The 15,276-nt window shown below is 21.5% G+C and overlaps 2 protein-coding genes across 6 annotated transcripts in view; both read left to right on the top strand.

The window, feature by feature from the left end:
• Positions 1 to 3,435, top strand: part of LOC102678464 (sodium- and chloride-dependent GABA transporter ine) — a 20,989-nt gene extending 17,554 nt beyond the window's left edge. For 3 of the 4 annotated variants that reach the window (XM_006621163.2, XM_031513146.1, XM_031513144.1), the window contains 3 exons: positions 115 to 315; positions 2,167 to 2,343; positions 2,424 to 2,677. In XM_006621163.2, coding sequence (XP_006621226.1) covers positions 115 to 315; positions 2,167 to 2,343; positions 2,424 to 2,594 — 549 coding nt within the window. In that variant the 3' untranslated portion in view covers positions 2,595 to 2,677. Of the gene's footprint in view, positions 1 to 114; positions 316 to 2,166; positions 2,344 to 2,423; positions 2,678 to 3,414 lie in introns of those variants that run through there. The other variant, XR_004151278.1, reaches the window with a different exon arrangement.
• A 3,927-nt stretch (positions 3,436 to 7,362) lies between these two features.
• Positions 7,363 to 15,276, top strand: part of LOC102678652 (1-phosphatidylinositol 4,5-bisphosphate phosphodiesterase-like) — a 27,920-nt gene continuing 20,006 nt past the window's right edge. For both annotated transcript variants that reach the window (XM_006621165.2, XM_006621164.2), the window contains exons 1-11: positions 7,363 to 7,641; positions 7,845 to 7,904; positions 8,215 to 8,355; positions 8,429 to 8,508; positions 9,014 to 9,149; positions 9,953 to 10,053; positions 10,137 to 10,303; positions 10,877 to 11,087; positions 12,099 to 12,357; positions 13,043 to 13,231; positions 15,242 to 15,276. In XM_006621165.2, coding sequence (XP_006621228.1) covers positions 7,471 to 7,641; positions 7,845 to 7,904; positions 8,215 to 8,355; positions 8,429 to 8,508; positions 9,014 to 9,149; positions 9,953 to 10,053; positions 10,137 to 10,303; positions 10,877 to 11,087; positions 12,099 to 12,357; positions 13,043 to 13,231; positions 15,242 to 15,276 — 1,550 coding nt within the window. In that variant the 5' untranslated portion in view covers positions 7,363 to 7,470. The remainder of the gene's footprint in view (positions 7,642 to 7,844; positions 7,905 to 8,214; positions 8,356 to 8,428; positions 8,509 to 9,013; positions 9,150 to 9,952; positions 10,054 to 10,136; positions 10,304 to 10,876; positions 11,088 to 12,098; positions 12,358 to 13,042; positions 13,232 to 15,241) is intronic.

Here is a 15,276-nt window from a genome sequence, read left to right as displayed (position 1 = left end):
CTCTCTCTCTCTCTCTCTCTCTCTCTCTCTCTCTCTCTCTCTCTCTCTCTCTCTCTGTCTTTTATTCTTTATTTATATTTTTATTAATTAAATTTGCATGATTTTTACTTACAGGGTGGGATTTATTTTTTCCAATTGATAGATCATTATGCTGCCTCGATATCGATAATGTTTTTAGCCTTCTTTGAAGTAATTGCGATATCTTGGTTTTATGGCGTACGAAGATTGTGCAATAATGTGAAAGAAATGACAGGACGCGTACCATCTTCGTATTTTCGATTTTGTTGGCTCATCGCTGCACCTTTTCTTATCATGGTAAAGTTGATTATAATTTTATTAAAAATAAGCAAAGAACTGAATCATTGTAATAAATTAAATATTAATAATTATTAAAATAATTATTGAAAAAAATTATTAGAATATTTATCATTCGTATCAATTTTCTGCATTTTGGCTTTGACATTATTCAAAATTCTATTATCAAATATATTTCATATTTATTTCGTATTAAAAGATTAAAGCATAATAAAATGTATATCATATAATTATAAAAATGTTATTATCACTCGAAATTAAATTAATCAAGTTCATATTTCATTGTATTAATGTTTAATATTTCAATGCTTATATGTTATCTATTAATATAGCAATTAATTGAGTTTTAATAAATTATGACAAAATTTTGAAAACAATTTTATATGTTTTGAAACAAAGCTATATAAATGATATTTTAGAGATCATTTTTCTCAAAATAATTTGATTATTTTACATATAGATTATTATTTTAAAAAATAAAGTCGTAAATTATATTTTATGACGTACATAAATAAGATATATAAAGTTCTCAATATTTATTTATATATATTATGAATATTAAAACTAGAAATTTTTATTTGTCAATATTTTGATCCTTAAAAAGTAAAATTTGACAACTATTAATTAAATTCTAATAACTAATTAAATTAAATAAATAACTATTAAATTTATTATTTTAAATTGTTTAACTATACTCATATAAATATTTAAATACATATACTTAAATATGAATATAGTTAATAAATATGTATTTAAATATTTGAGGAAAAGTATATTATTACACAAATAAAAAAAAATTTATATAAATGTAAGAAAAAATGAATATTAAAAAGCTCATGCTAATATTAAAATTATTTTATAATAGAAAAAAACAAAATATGTTTATGTTTTGATCGTGAATAATAACAAAAGATAAATAAATCATATTAAATATATTATTCAAGAATAAATAAATTCATAAGCATATTGACAAAATATTCAAAATATTTCTTTCATTTCTAACCTTGTAGGATTTTGAAGGTTATTTCTAAGATATTTCCTAACCTATGAGTCACGATCTTTAAAGAAATCACTACGATTATTTCTATTTTATTTATACAGATAATTTTAGCATGAAAATTTTCATGCATTTATTTATTTTAATATATTTGATCAAAGAATAAATTATATTATATTATGAGTATTGAAAAAATATTAAATATTCTATATCTGCTACAATGTACACTATTATTTTATCATTTTTTCATTAATTCTTATATGTATGCGCGATTTATTGAGGCTGTTTGAAAAAAAATATTACATTTATTTTATCCTATTAAAAATATATTCTTTATAATTATGAGAAAAAAAACTATTCCATAGTTTATTTGACTATTATAAAAGTAGACTGTGTCCTAAAAAATATTAGGAAACACTAACATAACATGGACGAATTCACCTTGACACATACTTTCCTATGACATAATAAAATATGTAAAATATATAACATAGATAATAATAGATACATTAATTAACATTAAAAAATCATTTTTTAAAAAAATATTTACAAATATGAAAGATTTACATATCCTATTACATTAATCATAAGAAACTGCGAAACTTTTTTCTTTTTTTTTTAATTTACTATTTACTATATATACTATATATACTATAAAAAAATAATTGATAATACTTCTAATACGAACATTACATTATCTATTTAATTACGAAAATCAATTTGAAATTGATCGTTTACCACGCATTTCTCACCTATCAATTCACATATCATTATCTCCTTAACATATGATAATAAAACATTATGTGAAAACTAACCGTGATATCGACCGCACACCATATAAATCACTGTTTCAGGCTGTGTGGGTATTCAGTTTAATTGATTATGAACCACCGACCTACCACAATGGTGAGTACAAGTACCCGTGGTGGGCAGAGGCGATCGGCTGGGGAATAGCCTCTCTTTCGCTCATTTGCATTCCCGCTTTCGCTATCTACGAGTTCATCAGAGCCAACGGGAACACTTGTGCAGAGGTACGATAACGCGATCCACCAATTAAAATTTCATTCCACGCGCCATCGCCCCACCATAATTTCCCTACTTTGTCTTTCAGAAATTACGGAACTCTATTAAGCCGCATTTCGAAGCGTGTAAAATTTGCGGCCAAGAATACTGTAACGAGTCCATGCACAATTTCGAAGAGGATATGATTAAAGAACAACAGGACGCGAATAGTCCCATACAATTGAGCATCAGCCCCCCTCTGTCAAAATCCCAGACGTAAAGCTATAAAGTTAATTCGAAAACACGGCTATCTTTTATATATATATATATATGTTTTTGGAAACGAAGATGGAGGATTTAACCGAAAACGTTGGCTAGAATTGATATTTGATTTCTTGCTTTTTATTGTTTAGTATATAATTGTGGTTTAATTATTTGTTAAAAATTAAGCTTTAGAATTCCAAATTTTGTAAATTTGTTACACGAAAATTATAAAAAGTATTTAGAATTAAATATTAAAATCGATATTTAACAATTTTAATTATTAATAAAAAGATATTATCCTTCAATGCTGATGATTTTTTAATATTAAGAGATCATCGAGATCGGAGGAAATTTTTCAATGTTAAATAAAATATAAATAACTTAACATGAGAAAAAATTTTTACAAAAAAGTTATAAATATTTAATTTATGATGTGACGTATCAGTCTACTTGGAATTCTAGAGATTAAGATAAAAGATAAGATAATTTATGATCTTGCAATATTATAATATTTTTTTCATTACGAAATAATAAATACTCGCAATTATTTATGAATATTTTTAAATGCTTAAAATAATGGTTATTTAAAAAAAATTGATTTTATACTATATTCATCGTTATATATAAAAGAAAATTCAAGAACATTTGTGAGAAACTTGGAGCATCCGACGAGGTTTTACGAAAAACAAACTTTATGAATTATATAGAAAAGTAGTATTTTACTCAAATCTACCAACGTCGACGTTATACTATAAAAAACAAATGAAATTTTAATAAGATTACTCCATTAAGGACAAAGTAATATAAATTTTTATGATTATTTATCAATTACCAAGATATATATATATATATATATATCTAAAATTTCAAAAAATTTTTTATTGCAGTAATTATTATTAGATGATCTTGGATTTTTGAAACGCTTTCTAATGCATTGAGCATTAGAATTTTTTAAAAATTTGATTCAAATAAATATCGAATGAAAATCCAATACGCAAAATAGAAGCACAAAAAACATATAAACGATTTATTAAAATCTAATAATTCTTTTCATAATTTTAAAAAAATATAATACAATTATTATATCCATTACTATTAAACTAAAAAAAAAAATTATAAATGAAATACTATATTAATGCAATATTAAACCTTAAAGGAAATTTCTTCCCCCTTTTTTTTTAAATTATTAAAAAATTGAAAATGTAACTCTGAATTATATTTTATAAAAATCGAGGAAAGATATCGAATTACGATATTTAAATATTTTATTATAAATTTTTTATGCGTGTAAAAAGTAAAATAATGTGGTATATTTTATAAAACTAGTAGACAAGGATAATTAAAATAATTCACGCGTACGAAAACATTCGTATACATTTCCCGTTTTTACATTTTAACATTTCATTTTGAAATGGAAATTTTTTTTTCAAATATCCGCAATTAGATCGATATTATGTGTATTGATCGTAAAATTTATTCCACGAAAGATATACGTAATGTGATTAATCAAAAATATTTATAACCATTGCGCACACATTTAAATTTGTCGCATGAATAATTAAAAATGAATCATAATCGTATCGTGAGAATTGTTGCGCATCAACAATTTTTTACTTTAATTATATGTGTTCCGGTATTATTACATATACGTACCTTTAAGTATACTTCGTACATAGATGATTCTAAACATGCTATGATTCTTTTTTAAGTAAAACTAAAGGAAACTGCTAAAGAAAAAAAAAAGATTAAATTTTTATTTTAACCTATATTTTCTATATTTTACAATTATTCCTTTATATTTTGTATATTTTATTTTACACATTTTTATATATGCAAAATAATATACAATCTTTTTCAAAATTCGATTTAATTAATTGAAGTTGATATATTCGAGTATCATTAAATCAAAATAGATACACGAAATAATAAATATTTTAAATTACGTTAATAGAAAATAAAAGATAATACTTAAATATAATCGTCAATTAATTAATAATATTATCTATTGTTGATTCTTTTATTTACTTAAAAAATAATCTGTATTTCGTAATATTTAGAATCATTCTAAATTGTTACATGACGTTGTAAAAGATAAAAATCTTTTGTTAGTTCGATCAAACTGACAACAAATCTAAGGAACAGAAAAATTAAATAATATAATGTTAAGTTAGAATATAGAAATCATTTATAAGGATTAGTTACAACTATCGACAGAAACGAGTCAATGATTCTTTCTTATGTTTTATAAACATAAAGACATTTGATATTTCATTGTACTTCATAATTAGTTCCCATACATGTTTAAAAATAAATAGAAACACTATATTGTTACGTATGAAAAATGACATCATTCGACTAGACATCGTTCATAATATGTACGTGTTATAATATATAGTCAGTTAAAAATATTCATATCCTATTTTATTTTCGTATTCCAAAAGAATTCTGATTTTATTTTATATGTATGCAAATCATGACAAATTATAATATATGGAATAATTTTTTTATCGATAAAAAATTTCTTTAAGAACGAGAAATCGATCACCAAAAGTTTTACATTTTTTAAATTTTGAAAATATTTATTTTATAATTTAAAATTTATTTTGTATCATTACATAAAATTATATTTGAAAAAATAAAAAATGAAATGTTGAGCATTAATCATTAAAATGATATTTCATTAAAAAAAACTTATCATATATGTATAATTTATCCTCTAAATAATTAGAAAGTTTCATTAAAAATAAAAAAAATAATTTTTTTAAATAAAAAAATTATAAATAAATAAATAACATAGGATACGAATACTTTTATAATTGATTAATGAAATGCATACATTGATATGATATCAAAATGCAAACGCATTGGACGGAAGTAGAATGATAATTGTTCGATACATTGCGATTAACGATCGATATAAATTTAGACGAATATGTCATATAATAATGAGTACAAATGCTAATTTCCCGTACTTTTACATTTTATTGGATAAGTAGCACAAATAAAAATGATTGTTACGCAAAGGCAACAAGAAATAGCTGCATAAGCTTGTTAACAACGTGACTGTACACGTGATAAGAATAAAATATCATCAAGTGTGATATACGTCGTATATAAAAGACAATAAGTTAGTGTACAAAATTAAATTGTCAATTAGAAAAAGACATCGAGCACTTTAGATTTGTAATTAATTCAGAATTTTAATAAATTATTTTATTCTCATATTACCTTTTCCTTATTTTATTTTTAAATATATTAATATTCTTCTACTATTATGTCTTATTATTTTATTATGAAGATACGATATTTAATAAAATTGTATAAATATAATTAATAAATGAAAATAATAAAAAAATATTATTGTTTTTTAATTTGTATATTAAATTATATTATGTTTATATTAAATATATATAATATTAAATACAATCTGAATGTGTTTATAATAACAAACACGATTAAAGATTATGAAAATAAAATATGTTTTTTTAAAAATCATTTGAAATTATTTTAATATGAAATTTTATATTTTTTAATACAGAATTTGCTATCATTGCACATACGTAGATTATATTATTTATTAAATATATACCTATAACTTAGTAAAGAATGTTTATAGATAAATTTTATATAATATTTTTTTTTTATTTTCATTATCATTATGTAATATATTTCTGAAATTTTGGCAGAGAAGTATAAAATAAGCCTAAAATTTAAATTAATATTTAAATAGTAACTTACAATATAAAATAATGTAAATTAGAAAAATTGTGTAATTAGCTATATTTCTGAAATTTTATATTATTTGATTGTATAATATATTCATTTGTGTTTCTTTATTATTAAATAATTTTAATATTCAATAATATACATTTCATTTTAAAAATAAATAGAAACACTATATTGTTGACTTTCTGCCATCTTTTAATTATTTAAAAATCCTTTCATAATCATTCTTTTATAAAACTTCTAGTTTTTTAGAAAACTATATATGAATAGAATAGAAAAAGAGAAATGAATTAAATTTTATAATAATTGCACTAATGAAAAAAAATTAAATTAATAAAGATAATTTTAATATGCAAAAAAATGAAATACCACATAGAAAAAAATACCAAAATTACGTTAAAAAAACTATAAAACATGGAATTATTCAGCTTTCTATTATTTTCTTTTTTCTTAAAATTTGATTTCATAATTTATCTTCAAGAAATATATTCAAAAACGATTTAATCTTCACAAAATTGAATAAACTCAATTTTTAAATTTCTTAAATTTCTTTGTTTTTTAATGTCATTAACTGATTTTTTAATTAATTTAGTCACGTAACAATTATTATTATGTAAACATATTTCTTATTAACACCATACTATAAAAATTTAAACTTTGATTATTTTCTTCTCAAAGTTGTTTCTAAAATATTTTATATATCTTCAAAATATATTTGAAAACAATTTCCTTATATAAAAAATATGTAAATTTTATCTAGCTTCATATTTAAAATTATATAAGATTGTTTATATTTGCTAATCAACACAAATCTAATATCTATATGCAAGAAATTGATATGAACTGTAAAATACAATGAAAAGAAATATTTTCTTTTTTTTCTTTTTTTCCTGAAATAAAAAATAATTATTTATTAACGATATATTTTAAATAAAAACTAACGCATCTTATATAAGTCAAAAATCTGTTACCCGATAATTTCTCCCCGATCTCGAGTTAATCCTCATACGTTAAATTGGATTTTTCTAATCCCATTATGAGTCTTCAAGCATTGTTTCACGGTAGAATCGAATCATTCGAGTCTTGTACTATTTGAAGTTCACATCAAAGTATCTAGAAAAACCGAACCATCTCGCTGGCAATAAACTCAAAGTAAAGTCGGCGACATGACAAAGAAATTCGAGTTTAATTGGCGAATCGAAGTGCCAGAATTATTGAGAAATGGTTCAACGTTCGATCGATGGTTTGAAGATAAGGAAACAACCGAATACGAACCCAATTGTTTATTCAAAGTCGATGAATATGGATTCTTCATCTATTGGAAGAGCGATGGCAAGGTATATCCTGAAAAAAAAAAATAAATCCGCTATAGTATGTGTTCAATCAAAAGAAATTATAAGATGATATGAATTTGTTTGATAAAATCAATATGACAAAAAAATATATAAAAGTCATAGTAATAAAAGAAAATTTAAATAATATATTTATTTTATTTAAAATTACATTTAAGTAATTTTTTATTAGAAACATTTTTATGTAGGATGGCGATGTAATAGAATTAGCTCAAGTGAGTGATATCCGTTATGGCGGCACGCCCAAGGTAAGTGATACTTTAATTGTTTATTTGCAATATCTGTTCACAACAATTGCATTTAATATTCGATTAATTTTTTATTTACTTTAAATATTAACTCTTTGCAGAAGAATTGTCATAGACACCATAAGTTATAATTAAATAATAATAAAATTAGGTTCTAACAATTACAAAGTAATAAAATTTTCATAAAACAATATATTTTTTTATTCTTAATATTCAGATTTTTTAATTTATAATATAAAGTCGAGAGATTCATCCGCAAAACGTAAAAATATTTTAGAATTTAATATTTTAAAGACTTAAAATTTTTTAGGATCCAAAATTGTGTAATAAAATAAGTAAACATGGAACGATGGAGGAAATAGATCAGAAAAGTTTAACTATATGCTCGGGTATTGATTACACTAACATTAATTATCAACATGTTGTTTGTTCGGATGCACAAACGGCTAAGGTAATTGCAATAATAAGAAAAATCTATCATTGAATATTTGGATAATTCAAATTAACATTCATCTCTGATTTAGGACTGGCAAGCAGGTTTACGTTTAATCACGCACAACACGAAAGCTTCAAATGTTTGCCCAACAATACAACTGATGAAACAGTATGTAACTTACGTTAAATTTTATTTTTTTTAATTTTTTATAATTCTTGAAAAATGTATGTGGTACATTTCATACATTTGACATAAAAATATATGTATATTCATCACTTAACATCATTCATTTCTTTGTATTTTTTTTATTAGATATTATAATATTTTTATGAATACTTTTATATATTATGTATATAATATTTTTAATTTGCAATAAATGACAGTAAAATTAAATATTGAATACAATTAGTTATTATAATTAATTATAAATAAAATTTAAGTAACGTATTATAAGTATATATTAAATTTTTTATACAAAAATATCTAGTGTTTATTTAGTTATATTAATTTTTCTAATGCTATCTTAAATTGAAAACTGATTTAATAAAATTTTGCAAGTCATAGAAATAATGTGTATTATAATATTAATGAACTTTAAATTGTAATTTTTATATTTTATATTATTATATTATTTATTATTATATTATTCATATATAATTATTATATTATTCAGTTGGATGAGATTAAGTTTTCAAGTGGATCCTAAAGGAAAAGTGCCAGTGAAAGTTATATCGAAAACGTTTGCCTCTGGAAAAACGGAAAAGCTTGTTTATCAAGGATTGGCAGACATGGGCTTACCTAGTGGAAAAGTAAGTTTCACTTTCGATTCAAACTCATTCTTACAAAACTACATATTTTAAATTAATTATTTCTAAAATTTTTTTTATTTTACAATTTGTAAAAATTAAAAAATTTGTACAGAGATATAAAAGTATTTGTCCTCTTCAATATCGTTCAATTAAAATTTTTATAATTTTATAATTTTAAATCAAATAATTAATATTCGTTGAAAATTAATTAAAAAATACATAATAATTAAAATACATAATAATTAATTAATTAAAAAATACATTAAGTCAATCATAATTTTTGAATTTCTAATTAAATATTAAGTAGAAAATAATTTTGTAAATGTAAATTAACGAATTTTGCAAATTATTTTCATTAATTAATCATCATGTAATATTTTATTTTATTAATATTATCTATATATTCTTCTTTATCTATATATCTTATTTATTCAATTTAATTTTTTTATTAATAATATAATATTAATTAATTTATAGTATTAATTTATAGTATTAATTAATAATATTAAATAATTCGTATTAATAATATTCTGTATTTAATAATATATTGTTAACTTAATTTTTAATAATATTTTGTCTTTTTTTAATAAAATATATAATTAATTGAATAAAATTTAATTTTTAAAATATATATATATATTATTCAAATAATTTTAAAATTAATTATATATTTATATGCAATAGAAAAATCAGGGCTAATCCATGATTAAAATATTAGAAAACTAATAAAAGAAATAGCAATGAAATATTAAATGCACGGGAAAAGTTAAAAAAAATAATTACATAAATATTATTATTTTTAGAGCGATAAAATTGAGCCTAAGGATTTTACATTTGAGAAATTTAAAAATTTATACTTCAAAATATGTCCTCGAAACGATATCGAGGAATTATTCCAATCGATGTAAGTAATAATTGCATCGTTGTGAATTGCGTCATAAATCTTTCTGAATAATGATTATAGTGGTTACAAATGCTATCTTTCAGAACGAAAGGAAAATCGGATACGATTAGTCTAGGACAATTAGTGCAATTTATGAACGAGAAACAAAGAGATCCTAGGCTAAACGAAATTTTATATCCTCTTTATGATGAAAAACGATGTACGGAAATAATCAATGATTATGAAGAAGATGAGAAAGCAAAATCTAACAGTGAGTTTATTTTTAAATAGAGGTAGATTATATTTAAAAATCATGAAATTATTTTTATATTGCTATTCCTTTTTTTTTTTATTTTATTAAATATATTGTGTTAATATATTTGTGAAATTTTTTTGAAGGGTCGATTTTAAAAAAAATCAATATATATTCATACTATTTAAAAAATAAAGATGTTATATTATCTATTATAATTTTTTTAATATCTTTATGAAAGAATAATAAAAGTATAAAAAATAGTAAAAGTATAAATTTCTTTTTAAAAATAAATGATAGATATAATTTATATTTAAATATATTTAGATATCTAATGTCTTCTAATAATTAAAGTAACAAACTTTATGTTTTCTTTTATGATAGATTAATTTTTTACAAATTAAATTCAATTTTTAACTTTCTAAGAGTTTTTTAAATTTGAAAATATTGTCACTTGTATTATATTTCTTCTGATCTTTTTAATTATTTTTATTATTCTTATTTTTTTTCACTAATATTTATTTATTATATTAAAAATAAAGAAACAAATAAACAAACAAACCTATATGTAAAAATATATTTTATATATAGAATCTTTAACCAAGGAAGGGTTCATTCGTTACTTAATGTCGGACGAAAACGCACCCGTGTTTTTGGACAAATTGGAAGAATGGATGGACATGGATCAACCCCTTGCTCATTATTATATTAATTCCAGTCATAATACTTATCTAAGTGGCAGACAAATAGGTGGTAAGAGTACTGTTGAGATGTATAGACAAGTATTATTAGCAGGCTGCAGGTATGTACATATGATTATTATTTATTAATAATTTAGTCCAATTTAAATTTTCATACTGCGCATAAATTTTTTCATTAATTCTTCAATTATAATTATAAATTTGCATTGATAGATAATTCTACAATGCATTGATACCTCGATAGAAATAATTATATTATTTTATTAATGAATTAAAATTGAATTAAATTATTATGTATTTTTTATTTTATTTCATACTTACAAAGAATTTGTATTTACTTGATTTTATTATAAATTGATCATTAATAATGATTTAATATCAAAAATATATAGAAATTATATAATTAAACGTTTTATATTTATATCAATATTTTTATTTAAAAAAATTTTTATTAAAAATTAAATTATTTTGCATACACATATTCTTTTAGTCTATCAAATGACACACGTATCTTTAGCATATCTTTTATCATACAATATATTCTGTGAAACATTCTTTAGAAAAATGATTTTAGAAATCAAAACAAATACGAAAATTAATATGCAAAAATTCGATTGAGGATTATTTATTAATTTACAAGCAATTTAAGTTTGCATTAAATAAAGCAAGATAATTTTATCTCTATCATACTATCTGTTTTTGTCTCTTCATCCAATATGAAATTAATTAATAATTTAATTAATAAATTAATTGCTATTACAATAAAATAATATAAATTGTATAATAAATAATATTTTAATAAATGAACTTCGATTGATATTTTTGTCTATTGTATAAGAAATAATATTTTAATAAATGAACTTCGATTGATATTTTTGTCTCTAAAACCTAGAACTTTCAAAAGTGTTTCATAAATTTATTAAAACTCTCTATATTTAAATGTCTAAACGAAAGTTATGCAAATATTATATCGTTATTATACCAAATATAATAAAATAAGTAAATATTGAGATTATGAAAAATGCTAGTATACTATATACTATATATTATTGTATTTATTAATAAATTTATTAAAAAATAATTTGAAGAAAATTAATAAAATGATCCACTAGATGTGTAGAGCTCGATTGCTGGGATGGAAAAGGGGAAGACGAAGAACCCATCATAACTCATGGCAAAGCCATGTGTACTGATATCCTGTTCAAAGATGTAATATATGCTATAAGAGACACAGCATTCGTCACTTCGGAATATCCTATAATTCTAAGTTTCGAAAATCATTGTTGTCTGAAACAGCAATATAAGTTAGCAAAATACTGCGATGAAATATTTGGTGATCTGCTGCTGAAGGAAGCTTTGCCAGATTATCCGGTATGTGCTACTTTCTCTTTCATTGAATCTTGACTAAACGAAAAACGATTTAGTGTGGTTGGTATCATGTGTGTGAGAATGAATTTTGTTATAATTTAAAAAAAAATCGAATAAGGAAATATGCAAGCAATAATTAAATTAAAAAAATTTAAATTATTCATATTTCTTTCAAATTGATGATTATTTAAATAAACAATACTATTATTTTTCAATGATCAAATTTCTCGAATATTTTATTTAAATAATACTCAAATCTATTTTAAAGAACAATAAGAATAATCAATAAAAAATTATTAATTACTATTATTATTATTAATTATTACTATTACTTTACTATTAAAATCATAAAAAGATAATCAATCAAATATTAATATTCTCGAATAGAAAATCAAATAAAAAGATATTTATTTAAAAATCGATGTTAAAAATAGCAATTCGCGGAAATATTTCGTTTTGCAACTCGTTTGTGTAACAATATTTCGTACAACTCGTGTTTTACTAAACCCCATACGGAGGTTATGCTAGGAGGAATTTTGTAAATTTTTAACAGTACCGTTAAAAAATACGAGTTCACCGGATCCAACGTGAACAGATCAAATGAAAAAATGAGGAGTGTGCTTATCGCGTGGATGAATGTCCCGCGAGAAATACGTTCATTTTGTAAATCGTAAATAAAATGGCGCAGCTTGAACCTGGGCATCCACTACCACCGCCAAGCGCGCTCAAGCGAAAGATATTAATCAAGAATAAAAGATTGAAGCCGGAGGTGGAGAAGGTCGAGCTCGAGTTATTCCGCTCTGGGCAATTCGAGGCGAAGGACGAAGTTGTCGAGGATGCCAGCGCACCTGCTGCACCTCCTGCTGAACCTCCAAAGGTTGACCTTATTGATAATATTTATTGTTTAGAGTTTGATATATATTTTTCTAGAAATCTTTCTAATTTGATGAGTAGTTTAATTATAATACGATTGATGATAGAAATATGAAAATTATCGATAAATAGATCTATGAACTTTTCGTAAACTATAGATATAGAAATCTTTCTCATCTTTTTCTAGAATATAAATAGTTTAATTAAATATATAATACAATAGTATGAGAAATAATGATAATCTTATAAATGATTCTTAATCTTGATACTTATTAGATATAGAAATTTTTCTTATTTTTTCTTAAAACATGAATTTATTATAAATAATTATAATATAAAAATGATTAATATTTATAATATTGTAATGTTAATACAATGAAATTTTGATAATCCAGTATATTAAGAGTTTCGATAATGTTAAATTATTAAATATATTTGATCATTAAACTATATTTCTAATAAGATGAAAAAATTATATAATATAAAAATTTGTTAATAAAAATACAAAAAATATATGTAATATAAATAAATATATAAAAAATAATATAAATATTTCTATATAATTGAGATGATGCATACCAAAATATTGGATACTGTATAAATATTATATAGATACTGATATAACTAATAATTCTTAGTTTTTGAGATTTTAATTAACATAAAATAAGATTAATTTTAAAATTTTAAATCGACATAAATTGATTTATTTTAAAGAATTTTAAAGAATTTTTTCTTAGATTTGCTAATATGCTTATTTGGATGAATAGGAAATTCTTTAGACATTTTTTAATTTCTATTGCCACGAATAATTTTTTTTTTAAATAGTTTAAATATAGTTTTTAAATATACATGTTGTGGAAAAATATAACAAGCTGCGGTTTACTTTTATTTTTCAGTGTAATTAATTTTCTGGTTAAGCTTTGATAAAAAGTAGCTTTTGAAAAAATTGCTTTGTTGAAAACTTATAAAAAAGATATAGTTTGAGGGAAGGAATATTGTTACATTATTATATTATTAATATCGAATATATCATTAAATAATATATTGAATTAAAATAAAATTAATTTATTAATTAATTAATTTCAATAATATTTATATTATAAATAATAATATAATATAAATATTATTGAAATAATTATACAGAAAAAAATAATTCAATGACAAATAATATTTATCAAATATGTTGACATAAGAATCGAATTAAATTTTTTTATTTATTAAAAAATATACATTTTGATACTAATATATTTTATTCTATTAATTCTGTTAAATTTTTAAATATAAAATAAAATTATTTTTACTTCATAAAAATTTCAAAAAACGCATATCTTTTCTTAAATTACAATATTAATTACAATTTATGATCTTATACCTTATCTTTTACTTTATTAAAAGGATTTTACAATTTCATATTTCTTCCAAAACAACTTCCCTATACATGATAGTCAAGGAAGAACAACTCTTATTAATTTTGTAAACAGATTCACAGTGAATTCCTTGTAGACTGCTTTAATCTGAGAATGTTTTTAACTAGATGTATAACTTTCTTAATAGAACTAGATTGCATAGCAAAAGAGCTTATTTTACTTGTTTTAGAAACTCGACTGACTAGTTGTTTAAAACTTATAGAAGTTTGTTTTGAAATAAACTCATTTCTTATTTAAAAAACTTGTTTTAAAAATTTTGTAAAAAAGAATGACAAAAATAATACAAATTTTATTTCTTCGCGATCTTCATGTTGCTGTTACTATGTTACTGAATTATTATTATTTAAATAAAATTAAATTCATACCGTTACAAAATTCTCGTAAATTATAAATTATTTTTTATGAAAAAAGTAAAAAATTTTCAAAATTCGTGAACTCGAAATTTTTCAAATTTCGAAAAATTCATTTATATATATATATAGTATATATAATTATATATAATATATTATTAATTGATTCTTTTTATCTATACTGTTTTTTATATCACTTTATGCATTTTATTTGAAAATATTTTTCAAACGTTTCAGCAAGAAGCTGCGCCGGCTGAAGGCGCACCATCAGG

This window comes from Apis dorsata, unplaced genomic scaffold, assembly GCF_000469605.1.
Source record: "Apis dorsata unplaced genomic scaffold, Apis dorsata 1.3 scaffold_598, whole genome shotgun sequence".
Taxonomy (NCBI): Eukaryota; Metazoa; Arthropoda; class Insecta; order Hymenoptera; family Apidae; genus Apis; species Apis dorsata.
Note: the sequence above shows the minus strand (reverse complement) of the source record. Positions and strands in the feature narration are given on the sequence as shown.